This window comes from Gorilla gorilla, chromosome 12, assembly GCF_029281585.2.
Source record: "Gorilla gorilla gorilla isolate KB3781 chromosome 12, NHGRI_mGorGor1-v2.1_pri, whole genome shotgun sequence".
In the NCBI taxonomy this organism is placed as follows: domain Eukaryota; kingdom Metazoa; phylum Chordata; class Mammalia; order Primates; family Hominidae; genus Gorilla; species Gorilla gorilla.
In genome coordinates, this window is record NC_073236.2 from 92,715,247 (window position 1) to 92,733,614 (window position 18,368).

Sequence of the window (18,368 nt, forward strand, 5' to 3'; positions counted from 1 at the left end):
GGGCTCATTTATACCAGATGTCACCGTGACTGCCGCTCCCAGCAACTGGCGTTTGGGGGAGGTGGGCATGGGCTGATTACTATTCCAGGTTTGGTCTGGGTGGCGGCCCGTCATTCCCCATCCCTCAAGCTACAAGGAGATGAAAGTAGGTGGCTGCCTTATAGACGGGGTAAGACACATGGCTGAGCTGGCAGGGTTGGCAAGAGAAGGCCAGGTGTGGGGCAGGAAGGAGCAGAATCCATTAGCCGAGCACAAGTAGTTACTAAGCACCTGCTGCATACCCAGCCCTATGCCACGTATTGAGGGTGATTTAAAAGGCTACAGAAGATCATAGCAGTGCTGAGGTTAAAGGCAGGCCTATGAGAACCAGAATGGAGACATTGTGGGGTGGAGGGCTGATGGTGCATTACAGACAGGAAGCAGGAGTTCCACAGAGAAGATCAGCATGGGTTTTGCTGGAGCTGTGGCTGGGCCTTGAGGCCCATGAAGAGGGGAGAGGAAGGCATGCTTGAGGGTGGCGACAGTGGAAATGGGTCTGAGGGGCGCGCGTGTGTATGCACGTGTGTATGTGTGCACACATGGGCATCTCTCCCAGAGGAGTGCATGGTGTCTATGGAGGCATGGCCTGAGGGGAGGGGTGCTGGTAGGACAAGATGCCTCTGAGGCAGTTAGGAAGCCTGAGCCATCCCCAAGTAGAGGCCTCCTGGGGCCTGGCACTCACCGTCGGTGGCCTGCAGGCTATAGGTGAGACCCAGAGCCAGGTAGCCCTTGGGGAGGAACTCCCCGGCTTCCTCTCCGAGGCTGATCACCATCATGGCAAAGCGCTCTGCTTCCTCTAGCTGCAAAGAGGAGAGACAGAGGTCATGGGGGTAGGGTTGGAGTTTCCTCTACCAGTGAATGACTCCCTGGACCTGTTCCCGAAACAGAAGCCTTGTGCTCAAGGTCACAGGGCCTTACTCTCACAGGAAGAAGCTTCCCTTGCCCCAGAGATCCCAGCTCCCCAAAGCTTGTTCTGCTGAGAGCATGAACCCAAGACCGGGCCAGTTTGGGCCAGCTCCTTTCCTCCCATGGCCTCTGTAGGGGCCTGTGTCTGTGCCTGTCCTGCTCTGCACATAGAGGGAAGCCAGGGCCGGGGCAGGCAGGGGTCTGTGGCTGGGCCTCAGGAACATGTGCCTTGCTGGATGTCCTCAGCCCCATGGAGCAGGCAGGCAGCCACTCTGGCCCCGTCCATGAGCTCACTCCCTCTCTGAGACAAGGAGCTCAAACTTTCAGGGGAAAAAGGCCTGGGGCTGTTTTTGTCCTGGAAGCAGGAGGGACTGTTCCAGTTGGAAATGGACCAACCGGTATGGGTCACATGTGTACACATCATCACACGACATGGGACACAAAGAGAGGGGCACGCACAAGGTGGGCCTGGGGACACTCTGGGCCCCCATAGGAGTCAGGCCGGTTTAGGGGGCAAGGGATAGCCAGGGACCTTTGTCATGCCCACTCATGGCACACATGCCTCCAAGAAAGGCCCCCTTCCTCCCATCCAACCCAGGAAATGGCATGCCTGGTGTGGTAGTGTGCCCAAGTTCATGTCACTGAAAACGCCAGTTTCCAGAGAGGGCAGGGATGCTTCCTCTGTCACTAAGACTGGCGCTGACCCACAGCAAGAGACTGAATGCCATGTGCAAACCCTTCAGTGCCACCCAGACATCAAAGCCCCCAGCCATGGGCATCTCTCCTGGTCAGAGGCTCACAGAGTCAGGAGACCAGGGAATGAGATTCAAACCCAAGTTGGCTTCTGGCCCCAAAGCCAGTGCTGCCCCTGCCTGGCCCCCATCCCTGCTCAGGCCCATCCCGCTAGCAGGAGATGGGCAGCTCTGGGTATCTTGGGCCTGACCACTGGACACAGGAAGAGGGGCAGTGGATTCTCTCTCCCTGGAGTTAGGAAGTGAGATCATGAGACAGAGGCTATTAGCCAGGGTGAGCTATGTGCAAACTGAAAGAGCAGAGAGGAGAAAACAACACCAAGGCACAGAGAAGCCGAGGAAGCTGCATGATGGCCTGGAGGGAGACGGTGGGAGAGGCTGTCTGCCCACCATGCCCGACTCAGCTGACCAGAGCAGCCCTACAGCCACCTCGTGGGCGAGCTCAAGCTGCCAGCCTGGGCAGTGGGCTGCTTCCTGATTGCTGGGCTGGCCACTGGAAGGATGAGGGTGTCTGGGGAGCTGGGTTTCTGTCTTTGGCACCAATAGGCCCGAGGACCCAGGGCTCATGGGAGGCCATAGTTGGGGAAGCCCCACAGCTGTCTACAGCTCAGCCTCAGCCGGCCAGGTGGACCCAAGGCTATAGATGCTAAGATCTGTCTCCTAGGCGACGTGGCAGCAGGACTCAGGAGGGCTGCTGGGGCCTGAAGCCAGAGCCACACGGTGAGAAGGGCACTGGAAGACAAGCCCCAGACAGGCTCCACTCCTGGCTCAGCACCTGACAGCTGTGGGGCTTGAAGAACACACTCAGTTTCTGTGTCCCAAGGTCCTCACCTGCAAAATGGCAGGTTGGACCCCCGCTCCTCCCCCCTCCCCACAGCCCTTCACTGAGGTTTTTATAGCACAGACCCTGTGCTAGGCCTGGCTGAGGAGCTGACACAGGAGGCACACACGTGGCAGAACCAGGTGGCCCCTAGTTAAGGCCCCACTGTGTGGTGCTGACATAGGGCTATTGGAACTCCAAGAGCTTATCAGGTGGCTGTGGTTACCCCAGGAGGCAGCAGAGGTGGAAAAGGAGGCAACAAGGGAGGGGAAAGTAAGCAAATAGCACCCTCTTTTCTTCCTGATATACCCCTGGCTAATGAGGCTCATCTCACACACTATCTCAGGCATTATGAGGCTCTATTCAAACAGAAAAAGCTTTCTTATAAACACCAAGCACAAGTTATAAAAAGAATCCAGACACCCGCTGCACTCCATGAATACATGGCCATGTCCTTCTGCTCAGCAAATGCCAGCTTCAGCTCCTGCAACCCATGCAGAGAGGGTGCCAGGAACACGGCTCAGCAAATACTGGCAAAGTATCTGTTCTCCAGTTCATATACATCATATTCTAGATTAAAAGAGCGAATCATCCTTTAGCTTTATAAAGTGAAGACACACATCCTTAATGTGTCCAACTTGTGATCCACTCTGACCCCGAGATTAGTAGCACTCCTTGTCCAGTACTTGCCAGCATTGTCCACGTAGTTTAAAACCGTCTCTAAGCCTGGTGTCAGCATTTGCCTCAAATCAAAATCCCAAGGCTTAATGTACCATCTCCCTATATGGCCAACATAATTTAATTTCTTTTTGTGTGTTTTTTTTTTTAAATAGAAAATGGTGTCTCACTATGTTGCCCAGGCTGGTCTCGAACTCCTGGGCTCAAGCAATCCTCCTGCCTCGGCCTCCCAAAGTGCTGGGATTACAGGTGTGACCCACCACATCCGGCCATAATTTTGATTTCTATTACCATACTACAAGGCAGGCTTTTTGCATGCAGAGTCATAGCAGTGATTAGGAAGGAAAAAAAGTATGATCAATTCTATTAAGTATGACAATATACAATACAATAGCACACAGTATTAATATACATGGGTACTGTAGCTGGCAAAAGGGGAGAATAATGTCACAAAAGTGTAAATCCTAAAGCCCTTGAGAATTTGACTTTGTCACCTTTGTTCTGAGGTATATAATCCCACCCAACTCCGGAATCAGCCCCACATCCATGAGTAGGCACTTCATGCAAAGAGGCAGGGCAGTCTAGAAGCTAAGAACACAAGCTCTGGGGCCAAACACCCTGGTCCAAATCCTAGGCTGGTCACTTGCTAACCTTGGGCAAGTCACTTTGTTTTGTTGTGCTTCCTTCTCTCTTCTGTAAAACGGGGATAACAACAGTGTCTCTCCCTGGATGAGGTGCTGGGAGGACAGGATGAGATAAGACGGGGCAATGCTCACAGCAGTGCTTAAAAAAAAAAACTATTATTAATAGTTGTAATTTATATATCTATATATTTACATATGTAGATATATAACTGTATATTTCCTATATGATATCTACTTTCTTATATGTATATACGCTTTAATATAATAATATAAGCTTTTTTTTTTTTTTTTTTTTTTTGAGATGGAGTCTCACTCTGTATCCCAAGCTGGCGTGCAGTGGCACAATCTCAGCTCACTGCAACCTTCACCTCTGGGATTCAAATGGTTCTCCTGTCTCAGCCTCCCAAGTAGCTGGAACTAGAGGTACACACCACCACACCGGTTAATTTTTTTATATTTTTAGTAGAGACAGGGTTTCACCATGTTGCCCTGGGTGGTCTCGAACTCCTGAGCTCAGGTGATCCACCTGCATTGGCCTCCAAATGCGTTGGGATTACAGGTGTGAGCCACTGTGCCTGGCCAGCTTTTTTTTTTTTTTTTTTGAGACGGACTCTCACTCTGTCACCCAGTAGGCTGGAGTACAGTGGTGCGATCTTGGCTCACTGCAACCTCTGCCTCCCAGGTTCAAGTGATTCTTGTGTCTCAGCCTCCTGAGTAGCTGGGATTACCAGTGTGTGCCACCATGCCCGGCTAATTTTTGTATTGTTTGTAGAGATGGGGTTTCACCATGTTGGCCAGGCTGGTCTCAAACTCCTGACCTCAAGTGATCCACCTGCCTTGGCCTCCCAAAGTGCTGGGATTACATGAGTGAGCCACTGCACCTAGCCAGGTTCATATATATATGTATATCAATTACAACTACTCATATATACTAATATATATATATACATATTTTGTATATGTATTATACAATTAATCTTCCATGGTTTTAAAAATATCTCAGCCTAAGTCTCTGATGGCAAGTGTCATCTGAGTATAGTCCTGGTTCCTCATAGCTACATGACAAATTGGGAAGTGGCATCAAAGACCCTCTGGAATCCAGAGAGTAGACATTACTGCCTGCCTTTTGTCTCTCAGCCAGATCCTTAGCCACAGAGGAGTGACTCTACATAAGCGTAAGTTGGCACCTCCGCAGCCCCGCACAGTCCACTATGCTGAGCTGGTCGAGCTTTCCATCCCCTATCCAGGGTCCACTCATCCCACTGTGGGTAATATACTGGAGTATTTCCTATCTTATTCTCTGATAATCTACAGTCTATTTCAAGGTTTTGATTATTTTATTTTATTTTTGAGATGGGGTCTCGCTCTGTAACCCAGGCTGGAGTGCAGTGGCATGATCATAGCTCACTGCAGCCTTGACCTCCTGGGCTCAAGCGATCCTCCCACCTCAGCCTCCCAAGTAGCTGGGACCACAGGCACGCACCATTGCACCAGGCTGACTTTTTACCTTTTTATTTTTATTTTTTGTAGAGATGAGGCAGGGTGGGTCTCACTATGTGGTCCAGGCTTGTCTGGAACTCCTGGGCTCAAGCGACCCTTCCCACTTAGCCTCCCAAAATGTTGAGATGATAGGCATGAGCTACCACCCCAGTCTCAAATTTTTTTTTTTTTTTTTTTTTTGAGACAGAGTGTCGCTCTTGTTGCCCAGGCTGGAGTATAGTGGCATGATCTTGACTCACTGCAACCTCCGACTCCTGGGTTGAAGCGATTCTCCTGCCTCAGCCTTCCGAGTCATTGGGATTACAGGTGCCCGCCACCATGCCTGGCTAATTTTTGTTATTTTTAGTAGAGATGGGGTTTCACCATGTTAGCCAGGCTGGTCTTGAACTCCTGACCTCGGGTGATCCACCCACCTCGGCCTCCCAAAGTGCTGGGATTACAGGCATGAGCCACCTTGCCCGGCCTCAAATTTTTTTTTTAAGAGTTCTATTTCACAGCCCACTAATGGGCTCCACCTGCGATCCGGAAACATTGCTCTAATCAGATGGCTGCGGACTGGCCCAGCGCCTACCCTTCTGCTCTACTCCAGACGTCTTCCTCCCTGCCTAGCACCTCATGTGCCCTTTCCCGTCTCCAGACACTTCCTCCTTGTGGCCTCCAAGTTAACAGCTGGTGGCTCTGTAGTCCAGGCTGCTGCTTCTGCAGCAAGCTCAGGTTACAGCACCGGGCTCTCCTTGCTCATCAGAATACTTCCAGGGTGAGTTTCCAGAGTTCTCTTCAACCTTCCTTCTCCCAATGATACACTGCTCTTGAATGCCTTCTTTAGCGCAGCCACGGAACCTTGCCACTAAAACCCAGGTGAAGATCTTTCCCTGCCTCGTCCTCTGCAATTCTAGAGTGATTAAGGGCTCCCCTGGCATTTTCACAGCACCACAGCTACCTGATGGCATTGGTGTTTCACAGCAGAAGGCGCTGAGGGCACAGGGAGCTGAGCTGAAGCGACCTATCCAAGGTCACCTGTCTAGGAAGTAGCAGAACTGTGTTTCCAACCCCAGTCTCCTGATGCTGATTCACAGCTACCCTCTGTAGGGTTTCATTTTTCTCCTCTCTGACCCTTTGGAAAAGGATGCATTGAAGGACATAATGTTTTGATCCTTTGTTTTTGTGTTACATAAGTAAGGAAAAATTTCCTGTGACTTTACAAGTTCCTCTATCTCTCCAGTGTCTCGAATTTGGTCCCTACACAGACTGGCTTCTTGCTCACACACTCTGCTAATGCCCAGGACTGCCTTCCATTTCAAGGGTTACCTCACCTTGCAGTGAGCCAAAGAGGTTTACCCTCGGAATCTTCACCCTCGTTCCTCTCTTTCTGGGAACTACAGAAAGTTCATTTCTGAGCCTGCAGAGTTTTTAACAGCACCTCCAGTTTCTCCTTAGTTCCTTCCCACGAGCCCGGAACCTGCTGTTAGCTGCTCTACTGAAAAATCCCCTTTTTTTCTCCCTGGGAGGAGTAGGCACTCTTTCCAATTTCTACAAGCTGGTGGCAGGAGGGCTGGCATTCTTTCTCCCCTGCCTCATCAACACTTAATCCATCTTCCTGGCTCTGCCCACCCCTGAATTTGAAAAATGAAGTCAAAAACATCAAGGCGCATCCTTTTTGTGTGCCTGCTATTTTCAAGGGGCTGTAACAGTGATAGCTACCATTCAGGTACCCGCAGTGTGCTAAGCAGGGGCACTCTTCATGTCATCTCTGATATTCACAGCTACCCTATAACGGTGGACATGATTGTTTCCAGGCTACAGATGAGGAAACCGAGGCACAGACAGGGTAAATTACTCCCTCAAAGTCACACAGCTAGTAAGTGGGAGTACATGGGTAGGCAGAAATTTGAACTCTACCATCTCTGCCTCCAAAGCCTATGCACTTTTCTACTACCCCCTGCTGCCCTCCTCAGGAAGGAGGTGAGAGATGGCATCAGAGACCTTTCCAAAGATGAGCATGCCCTGTTTCCATTTTGCAACTCCTCTGCTGTCTGTGTGACACCACACATGCATAGCCTTTCCTCTTTGCCTCCTGTAAAGGTTTCAACTTTTTAAGTTAAATGAATTTTAAATAATTGGAGGGATACAAAAGATATTACGTCTCTCTTTCCTTCTGCTGCAAAAATAGGGACCCTGGCAGGAGGCTGGGCATACCAAGGCAGGAGGCTGCCATGCAGGCCTCTCTGATTTCAGTGCTGGCGTCACTGAGTCAGAGCCTGGGAAGCCCTCCCTCACCAAGGGGAGCTTCAAGCTAAGCCCCAGGGACAGTGCTCTCCCATTCCAAACCCAAAGCTGCTCAGCTACTCCCACCCTGGTGCAAACCCCCGAATCAACCAGCCAGCACGTGACCATGCATGTCCCTCTGCCTGCCACAATCCCCAAGACACAACCTTGCTCTCAGACCCAGACCCGGTATGGGGTGTCCAACAGTGGCTCTGGGCATGAGGACAGGACGTGGGAAGAGCAGGTGCTCCGCCTCTGGGCACATGGCCACCCAGTCCAGCTTCACCCAGCACAACTCGTTTTTCAAATGTCCTAGTTTCAGCCTCCCTTTCTGCAACCCAGGCCAAATTGTCCACCCCCAGATTTTTGTCCCCTGCTCATGGGGCTTGGCTGGGCCTGCTGGGGGCTGATGTGAGCCAGAATAACTGCGAAGGCAGGAGACGAAGGGGGTGTGAGCCGCCTTTTGGGATCCGTGCCCTGTCTCATGCACGAACACCCCCTGCCTGCCAGGCAGACCCATTCTTTTCACCGTGAGCCTCGGGAACAGAGAGTACAGGGCTGATCCACTCTGGGCCTCCCTGTAGAACTAGGGATGGTGAGGCAGGAACCCAGCAGAAGGATGGGGCCAGTTTCCAGTCCTTGAGAAAAACGGGCTCAAACACGAAATTTGTGGGGAGCTTGTTGCCTCCCTTCTCAGAACCCTTGGATATCCCACAGCCTACTCTCTTTACAGTGCCACCTAGGGAGCAAGAATTAGCTGCAGAGTGCTGGGAGAACCCCCAAACCAAATACAGATCCCTCATCTGGTCCCTTCCTGGCAGGTTGGGATGTGTGTCGCTTGGTCAGTTACTAGTATAGCACCTACTATATGTAGGCTTCCTGTGGGGGAGAGGGGGTCAGAGTGCAAGACATGGCAAGTGAGCAAGTTCACCATCTAGTTGGGAAGTCATGCACCATATAAGACAGAATTCATTGCCAAGTGAATGTGTCCATTGGCAAGAAGGATCCATCCAGCGAGCACCAGGCATTGAACCCTGGGCTGGGGTTTCAAAGAAGAGACAGATAATTCCTGCACTCAAGAAACACAGATGATCACAATGTGATGTGATCTGTATCCAAGACAGGTAGGAGGTACAGGGGGTGAAGCTTCCAGATCAGAGAAGGTTGCCAGGAGCCCACCCCCGGGCCACCCATGGGACATCACTCTGGCCTGTGCCTGATTTAAACCCTGGCTCAAACTAGCCCCTGAACCCAAATATGCTGCTCAGCTGAAGTTAAACAGCTCACCCTTCTCCTCGATTCTGATGACAAGTCTGCATGTTTAAGTTTCCTTTTGGGCTTTTCTATTTATGTTGTCATTGATTACTTTGCTCCTAACTCATCTGATTTCAATTTGGACTGATTTGATCCTAATTTTATTACCATGTAATCTGAATGCACATAATTACTGTAATTATGCTGCTGAGGGAAACAGCTCCTGCATGGTGGGAAGACCTAAATTTAGGGCTTCCTGGCAAGGGCGGCCGTTGGCTGGGTGGACCCACAGCTACTTCAGAGCTGGCAGCCTTGAGGGGCACAGATGCCCTCCCCCGCTACACCCCCTCAGAGATGGGTATTTTGGGTTTCATCTCAGAGATGAGCTTGAGGCCCCTCTCAGAAGCCCTAGGAGCAAGCAGCGGCCTGAGTTGGGGTCGGGGAGCCCACCTGCTCTGCACACTCTGGCTCATATCTCCACCCTCTGCTGCATGTGCTCAGCACCCATGGGCCACCTGCATCTAAAGTGCTTGCTCACAAGGTCGCCCTACCTCTGGGTGCCAACTGTCTTCCCCAAAAGACCTGGGAACCAAGGGTTCCCTGATACTCATGAGGTGGGGGAAAGCAAGCTGTGATGCAAGGGCCTGGTTTTGGCCCTCCTGTATCCTCCCTTGCCCTCTGAGTTCAGTCTGAGGCTGCCTCCTCCATGATGCCTCCCTGACGCCTCCCTGACCTGTCCAGCCCTCTCCCTACTTGGTCATTTATGTCCCACCCGAGGAGACTTACTGTTTCCATTTTACAGATGAGAAAACTGAGGCACAGTGAGGTTAGGTGCCTTACTCTAGGGTACTCAGTGGGTGGGCAGTGAAACTCTTAACTACCTCATTACACTGCTCCTTCCAAAGCCCAGAGCCCATTACAGGATTGATCTCACATAATTCTCCCCAGCCTAAATGACAGCATAAAGAACACGAGCCAGATGCCACACTTTCCCTTCCTCCTGATCAGCCACAGAGGGGATGGGGCACTTCAGACACAGGGATCTGAGAACCAGGTGGAAAAGGGGAAAGGTGCTCTTTTCACCCAGCCTCTTTGTGCTTGGGAGGACTGACTCCCTGGAGCAGAGAGAAGGCAAGCCCTGCTGCGATGATGAGGCGGGGAACCAGCAGAGGGATGGGGCCAGTTTCCAATCCCAGGGAAGAAAGGTTGGAACATGGTATTTGTGGAAAGCTCATTGCCTCCCTCCCCAGAATCCATGATTTGTTTGTGTACAGGAGGGAAAGTGGCAAGAAGAGTTGTAAAGGCTGCTAATTATGAAGCTCCTGCTGTATGCACCCAGAGCCTGGCCCCCACTGCCTTAAAACAAGCTGGGCACACAATGGTGAGGGGGTGGCCGAAGGTGTCAGGCCAACTGGAAGACAGGGAGGCCATCTCCAGGGGAAGTGCCCACTTTAGGAGACCCTGGGCCTGGAGAGCAGATGAAGGAACTGGGGAGATGTGGGTGGAGAAGGGCCCGATATCCATCATGTGGGAGGGAGGATGTGCTTGCTCTGTGTTGCTCGAGAGGGTAGAAATAGGAGGCTGACATCAGCAAGCTGATTGGGACTGAAGAAAGCAAAGATTATCCAGAAGTGGGCCCCCAGTCGGAAGAGATACCTGCGCAGAGGCCCCATTGCTGGAGCCCAGTGCCGTGGCCCAAGAGCCCCCATAGGCCTGGAGCAGCATCCGAGCAGACCCAGGGCAGGAGGCCCACAGCAAGGCAGGGGACCTGGGCTCCTGGCACTGTTCTCCTTCACTACTCCAAGCTGCTGATCTCATGGGAGTCTTCAGGAGCCTGCAACCCCCAACTGGGGGGTTAAAGGCCTCCAACTGGGGAGAGGGCAGACCTGGAGCCATAGCCTCCTAACAGTTCAGCTGCTTCTGCAGAGAGCAGTAAGCAGGCAGCAGAGCACAGGGCAGGGCCCTGGAGGGCTGGAGCCAAGAGGAAGGAGAGGGGCTGACAGAAAAGACCAACTTCCCATTCCGCCAAGAGCAGCTCTGCCCCCAGAATCGCGCCTTGCAGGCCCTTGCAGATTGGATGCTAAGGTCATCTGAAGCCTCAGAAATGATGAGGTTGGTCCAAGTAACTCAAGGTCTTACCTACTACTCTGCTGCTGGGCAGGTGGGGGGAACCTCTACTTCCTTATGTTTCACTCTCTGGAGGCCACAGTTCAAGGCTGAACTGCCAAACCAGACACCATCCTGAGTCAGGGGACCCTGCCATTGGAGGCTGGCAGCTCCTCAGAGACTTTCTCCCTGCCCAGGCCCATCTGCCTGGTAGCTCCCATCCTTTCCACCTTCCGCATGCACCCTCACATACACGTCAAGACGTGCACAGCCAGCTGCTGCCACCCTCCCCACAGGAGGCCTCTGGGCCCTGCCCTCACAGCTCACTCACCCAGTGAAGGGACCTGATGCAGACCTTCGCGGCCATCAGGGGCACGGTGGGGTCCGAGGGCCGCAACTTCACACACTCCCGCAGCAGGGACACAGCGTAGGCTGACTGCAGAAAAAAAGAGCAGGAAACACTGTCACTCACAGTCCTGGATCTCAAGGGCCCACAGTGGGGCGAGCTTCCCAAACAACCAAGCCTTGCTCTGTATCCCTTTGCTCTCAGGAGCCAGGAAGAGGTCCAGGGCAGAGAAGCCTAGGCAGTGTCGGCAGGCAAATCCCTCCCTGGGCCTCAGTTTCCTCATCTGAAGATTAGAGGCTGTGACCCTTGCTCTTTAGGTAACATGATGACAGCTAACATGAAAACGAATGGAAGGTCTCCACAAGGAATTCAAATTTCAAGCACAGAAATTTTAGAGGTAGAAAGGGGCTCTCTAAATGAGGGCTGGGCATGGTGGCTCACGCCTGCAATCCCAGCACTTTGGGAGATCGAGGCAGGCAGATCACTTGAGCTCAGGAGTTCGAGACCAGCCTGGCCAACATGGTGAAACCCCATCTCTACTGAAAATACAAAAATTAGCCAGGTGTGGAGGCGTGTGTCCATAGTCCCAACAACTCAGGAGGCTGAGACACGAGAATCGCTTGAACCCAAGAGGTGGAAGTTGCAGTGAGCTGAGATTGTGCCACCACACTCCAGCCTGGGTGACACAGTGAGACTGTGTCTCAAACAAACAAATAAATAAATAAATAAATAAGGACTCTGGAGGCATGGCCAATGGCGGGGTTGGGGGTCGTATAAAGGCTGGCAGAGAGGAAGGGGAGATGTTCTAAACTGGCAGAGCCGGAGAGAACCTCCAGACAGTAATCTGAGGATTCCCCCAGGCTTCAGGGACTCAGACTGGACCTGCTAAGGATGGCCAAGTGTGAAGGAGAGCTGAGGGGAGCAGGGCAGCCACAGCCAGACACGAATGTTACCAATAACCGTAATGAGAAGAACAGCAACAGCAAACACTTATCCAGATCTTGGGATGTGCAGGCATTGTCCTAAGTCTGGGGTTGGCAAAACAGTTCACAGGCCAAATCTGGCCCTCTGCCTATTTTTGTAAATAAAGTTTTACTGGAACACAGCCATGTGCATTCATTTACATACTGTATATGGCTGTTTTCCTGATACAGTAGCAGAGTGGAATAGTTGCAAAAAACTGTTGGGCCTGCAGAGTCAACAACGTCTACTATCTGACCCTTTACAGAAAAGAGTCTGGAGACCCCTGTTCTAAGTGCATTTTAAATACCAAGTGATTTAATTTTTACAGCAATCTTATGATGCAGATACTCCGACTCTACTTTACAGATGGGAAAACTGAAATGCGGAGAAGTTAGGTAACTTGTTCAAAGCCACACAGCCTATGAATGGCTGAGCTGAGGTTTGAACGTAGCCTGGCTCTAACCACTACTCTACACTGCCTGTATGATGAGCACCTTGGACAGAAAGGAGGCCTGTTTCCCTGCGCGCCCCCTCCCCTGTCCCCCGCCACCACCAAAAAAAAAAAAAAAAACCACACACAGACTCTCTCTTTCTGGGCTGGAACCTTTTCTAGGAAACTCAGCAGTAATCCTCCCAGTGTGTACACCCCTGTACCTGTGTGACCTCCAGGTTTACAGGTACCTGTGTGTAACTATGACAATTCCCATGTACTGGGCCCTACTGTGGGCCAAGCAACCCCCCATTAATTAGTTCTCATATCCCCCCAGCAACTCTGGAGGTACAGAAGGAAACGGAGGCTCTGGAAGGCTCGCCTGTCTACAGCAGGGTATGAGCAACTGGCAGGTGCACAGCTAGGATCCGAATGGTCTATGTCCACCCTGGACACCCCGCCTCCCTCCAGCTGGCCTCCCCTTTTCCCCGCCATCTAAGGAAGAGCTTTTCTCAACCCAGACGTGATAGATTTCCCTGGGCTTTGGCTCAGACTTATTAGGTTAATTGCGGGTGTCTTTGCCGAGGGTGTGCTCTCACCCAGTACTGGGCTAGGGGTTGTGCGGTCACTCAGGAAAGGGGATGAGGTCATGGCTCTTTCCTCAAAGGACCCCACAGAAAGGGTAGGAGAGACAAAAAAGGCCACCACCCCCATGGCTCTCTCTGGAAACCAGAGGGTAGGAGGCCAAGCACAAGAGGGTGTTAGCAGGTGACCGGCTCCTGCAGGCTGGGAGACTCCACAGGGTGCCCAGTGTGGGCGGGTGTCAGGGTGCCTGAGGGGCTTGAAGGCACTGTCAGGCTATCTACCTCCTCCTGAGGCCCTGCCCTGGGAACACCACTCCAAGTCCCTCCCCAAGGCCCCTCCATCCACACCCCAGCAAGCCTCAGGCTTCTCCTCGACCTCCTTCTCATGGCTGCTGAACTCTGGATCCTTGCCATACAGGGTTCTCTAACCCTGACCCTCTGCATTCCACCCCCTTCCACCCCACCCCCACGTACACCAAAAGACGCTGCTATTTAAGGAGCCATCTGAGGACTCAGCAGCCGGAGCAGCAGCTTTTTTTTTTTTTTTTTTTTTGTCATGCTGGTTACCTAGCAACACAGCCAATGCAATTGCCGCACAGAGAGCAAGAGAAGGAACGACCTAAATCATGTCACAGAACTCATCCATTATTCCTGCAGGTTCAACTACCCAGACTCACCTTCTGGAAGGCCTTTCGGGCATAATCACAGATACAGGCCCTTGATTCCACCTTAGGCTTTCAGCAAAGGCAAGGTCTGGCCACTCTTGAGGGCTGCCTGGGACAATCAGGCAGACTGATTTGGTGGGCAGGGTTCCCAAGCGGGGTGGAGAATGCTTTCCAGAACAATCTCCTGCTGCACCGAACACACAGTGTCTCCAGCCCATGGAGCCTCATGCATGAGCAACTGGCCAATCTTAACTCCCTGATGCAAGCCCACTCCCGGGGCCACCTTGCTGGTCTGTGAAGGAGCCAAGTCGCGAAACCAGCTGGGATGCTGGATGCTGGGATGGTGCCAGGCTGTGTCTGGATCTCTCTGAGTCCAGCTAGTCAGAGGCAGAAGACTCCTTACCTCCCAGGCTATCACGACACCTTTGACTGAGCCTGGAGAGCTTCTAGGAGCCTCTCTCGGATTTAAAGCTAACTTGCACGTGCAGTGAATTTTTCTGAGCAGGAGTCCTCAGCTTCCCTTACCTCCTGAAAGGAGTCCAGGACCCACAGAAGGGTGCGAACCACTGCTCTGGCCCTAGGCCTCTCCCACCTGTACACACTGTCCCAAGATTAGACGGGTTTTCTGTGTTTCCCGGAGGTAGGAAGAACCTGCCCATGCCACTGTGAGCTGTCTGCACAGGCTCCATGGAAGCTCCAGCCCCACCTCCTCCTGGCCCTGTCCCTACTACCCCAGGCTGACCGGTGCCTTCAACACCTTCCTGTCCCCATCCCCACGGCCAGCTCGTCTTTTCCAGCCCCTTCACCGTTGCCCACATTGTCTCCTTTGCCTGCAGTTCTGTAGGAGGGTTTCTCTCACTCCCTAACCCTTGGAGGGCCAGGGCCTTGCCCTGTGTTCTGAATTCTCCCTGAGCCTTGACAAAACCCTGCTGAGCACAGAGCCAAGGAGATCATGCTGTGACTTCAAGATGCTCTGTGAGGTGTCCGATGTGATGGGGGAGAGGAGAGAGGTTTGGAAAGACACATGCCCAGCAGATGGGGGCAGGGAAGGCTCCCCAGCAAGCCTCTCCCCCCACTCAGGCTGCAGCACCTGCTCCTCTTCCCCCTCCCTGCCAGGGCCTGGCCTGCCTCGGCTGCCGAGGCCCCGAGCTGGCTGGCACGCCCTTGATGCGTGGAGGAGGCACTGGCAAGCCAGGAGGGCCCTCCTCAGAGACGGCTGCAGGGCCAGAAATGGAACGTGGCACAGATGGGCCAGGGGGGCGAGGAATTCCCTCAGCCCCATGAAAGGGCTCTGGATATTTACAGCTCCTGGAACAATCTGCAAGCTCATGCCACCTTATTTCCTGCATTCATAGCATCCCCAGCCCCAACACCCTCAGAACTCAGCTCCAGAAAGGTTTTCCTTTCATGTCACTGCTTAAAATAGAGGCTTATGTAAGTATAATTCTGATCGGAGCAAAAAGCAGGGGTGATGGCACCGGAGCTGGGTGGATAGAGAGTGAACTCATGCCCGGTGCTCCTTGCTCCGGGCAGCGTCCCGCCAGGCCCTGTCCCCACGCAGGTGCTCCCAGCCCCATGCATCATGCAGTACTCCCTCCCAACTCCCTTGTGGGTGCTGCTGCTCTTCTCTGCCCTTTAAGCTTCCCCTCCGAGGCAAGTCTCCAGTCCACAAGCAGGCCATTTCCTGATGCTATGCTCAGTGGACAGGATGAGAACTACAGCCCACGTGGAACAATGTTCACTCACCTGGATGCACCTCATATCCACCACATGCAGTCACATTATTAGCTCTTCAGCACAGAGGATACAGTGCTCCCATGCATGTATGCACGCTCAGAGAAAAGCATCCACAGACTCACACCTGCACACCGGCACACTCATAGCTCGCATGTGGACAGGAATTCACACAAGGTGTCTGTGTGGCCCACCCCACGCCCCTCACTCTCCCAGAGGTTCAAACCAGCGGCAGGATAATCCCCACCCTCTTCCCTGGCCAGAAAAGCCCCTCTGTCCATCTCAGCAGAGCCCCCGAGGGTGAGTGTGCAACCCCTAGCGCCCCCTGGGCCTTACCTTCCCACAAGCCACCATGGAGAGGGCCACCTGGTACCAAAGGTGAAATTCTCCAAACGCAAACTTCATGGCTCGCTCCAGGCACTGGGGAGGGGAGATAGTCAGCACTTACCCACCAGGGGTTCTCCCACCCCAGCCATCCGCACCCTTCCAAGGTAGTTACTGCCCAAGTCACCGCTTTTGGGAGGCTGCAGGAGGCCTGCACTTGGCTCCTGGGAGACACCCTGCCGAAACCCAGTTCCTGCCCCTGGCATGCTGTGTGACCCTACTCAAGTCTCTCACCCTCTCAGGCCCTCAGTTCACCTCCTTAACATGTGAACGATCTCACAGGGTGATGGCAAAGAGCAAATGGAATAAGATTCGTGAAAGTGCTTTCAAAACGTAGACATGTAATAAAAATAGCAGCGAACATTTATTATTACTGTGCATGGCACTGTTCTCAGCCTTTCACACGCACTCTCCCCAACAACCTTGTCAGGTGGGTTCTCTAACTACCCATATTTCACCAATGAGGAAGCTGAGACTCGTACAACTTGCCGAGGTCAAAGCGGCAGAGCAGCCTGGCAGGGGAATGACAGGTGGAGAAGGGACAAATGGCTCTGTCTGATTTCCTTTACAGACCACCTGACTCCGGAGAGTGGGGTGGGCTGCATGGCCGGCCGTACCTCTGAGAGCATGACGTACTGTCCCCTTCTGCCCAGCGTGATGCTCAGGAGGTCATAGATGGCTGCGGCATTCTGCAAGCTCACTGTCCGGTCCTCCTCCTGCTCCGGCACCCGGCTCAGCACCACATCTCGAGTTGCCTGTGGGTGGGACATTGTTTGGGAAAGAGTGAGGAGAGTAGATAAGCAGGTGTCTGTCTTCACAGGGCCCCCACCTTGCTGGCCCAGCCGCTATCACCTTTTTGCCACTGCCCCAAGCCAGAAAGATGGCCACACTCCCAGAAATGGCCTTTTCCTATCTCCACAAAGGCCCTCTCCAAGACAGAAAATCCTCCACCCTTAGCCCAGTTTAGGTGAGGGAGCAGTTCTGAGGGGTCAAGCTTCTGGTATTCAATTTGTTATTCTACAAAATTTCAAGCCTACAGAAAAGTTGCAAGAATAGTCTCATAACCGAAAGCCCTTCCTCAATGTTCCTCTCTCTATATTAACTATTATTGTCCAGGATCCAGTCCAGGATCATACCTTGTATTCAGGTGCCATATCTCTTTAATCTCCTTGTATCTGGAAGCGGCCCTCCACCTTTCTCTCTCATGACACTGGCATTTTTGAGGAGCACAGGCCAGTCGTTTTATGGAACAGTCCCTGGTGTGTTTGCAATTCTCACAATTACAGCAAGAGTTTTGGCTAAGATGTGAAAGTGCCTGGATCGGGTAGGTGGCTCTGCTGCTTGACTCTTGGTGGGGAGGTTGGGCTGTGGCCCCCAGTGCCCTCTTATCTTCCTCTTCAGCCTCTCAAGTAGCTTTGACAATGACATTCCCAGAGCCCCCCCGCCCTTCCTCTCTGTGTCCAGCCCAGACCCTCTCCTGGCTCCTTCCAACCATGGAAACTCTCCTCCGTCCCTCCCCAGGGAGAGCAGAGCTTCCCCACACTCAAGAACTCTGCTCTTGGCGTCCAGCACCGAGGATTTCAGTAGCTCACAGAGTTGCCAGATGGCTGCTGGGGGTGGGGGTAGGAGAGGGAAATGTGCTGTATGAGCGGGAAATTCTGTCTAATTCCAAGAGGGGAGCTCCTCATCACCAAGCCAGAAGCTCCCCATCAAGGATGTGGGACTCTTGTGTTCTTTGGTATGTGCAGGTAGTCCCACCCCTCTGCCCACCTCTATACCCTGGTGGCAACACGCAGGCTGGGGGCAAAAGGGTGGAAAGGGAGAAACTCCTCAGCTGCAGGAGTCATGGGGGCCTCCAAGCAGCCACAGGGCAGGGACTTAGGCAGAGGACACTCTAGGGCCAGAAATGGTAACATATCCACCCCCACTCCAAGGGCTGTGCGGGACCTGGGCAGAGCTGTGTTCTGGGCAGATGCTGCTGGGGGCTGCCCCCAGCATCCTCCCTTCTCCTGCCCATTCCCCTCTGCCAAATGGGGCTCTCTCCTGCATCTCCCTCCCTCTGTCTGAGCCTCCTTCTGTACAATAGTACTTGCCCTCCTCTGCTTCCATACACAGGACCTCAAGACCAAGGACTCAGCCTTCCTAACAGAATAAAAAGGAGCTGCCAGCCCTAAAAACCCAGATCTCCCTCGTCAGAGCTACCCCATCCCTCCTACGCAGCAAGTGGGCCTCTCAGCTTCCCACTGCTCTCCCCTCCTCCAGGTGAGGCGCTGGAGGCAGAAGCCCAAGCCCCTGAGG

The 18,368-nt window shown here is 52.9% G+C and overlaps 1 protein-coding gene across 5 annotated transcripts in view; it reads right to left on the reverse strand.

The window, feature by feature from the left end:
* Positions 1–18,368, reverse strand: part of TTC7A (tetratricopeptide repeat domain 7A) — a 160,447-nt gene that overhangs the window by 53,416 nt on the left and 88,663 nt on the right. For all 5 annotated transcript variants that reach the window (XM_055377834.2, XM_055377835.2, XM_004029181.5 and 2 more), the window contains 4 exons: positions 16,688–16,825; positions 16,023–16,106; positions 11,296–11,400; positions 722–839 (listed from right to left, as the gene is read on the reverse strand). In XM_055377834.2, coding sequence (XP_055233809.1) covers positions 722–839; positions 11,296–11,400; positions 16,023–16,106; positions 16,688–16,825 — 445 coding nt within the window. The remainder of the gene's footprint in view (positions 1–721; positions 840–11,295; positions 11,401–16,022; positions 16,107–16,687; positions 16,826–18,368) is intronic.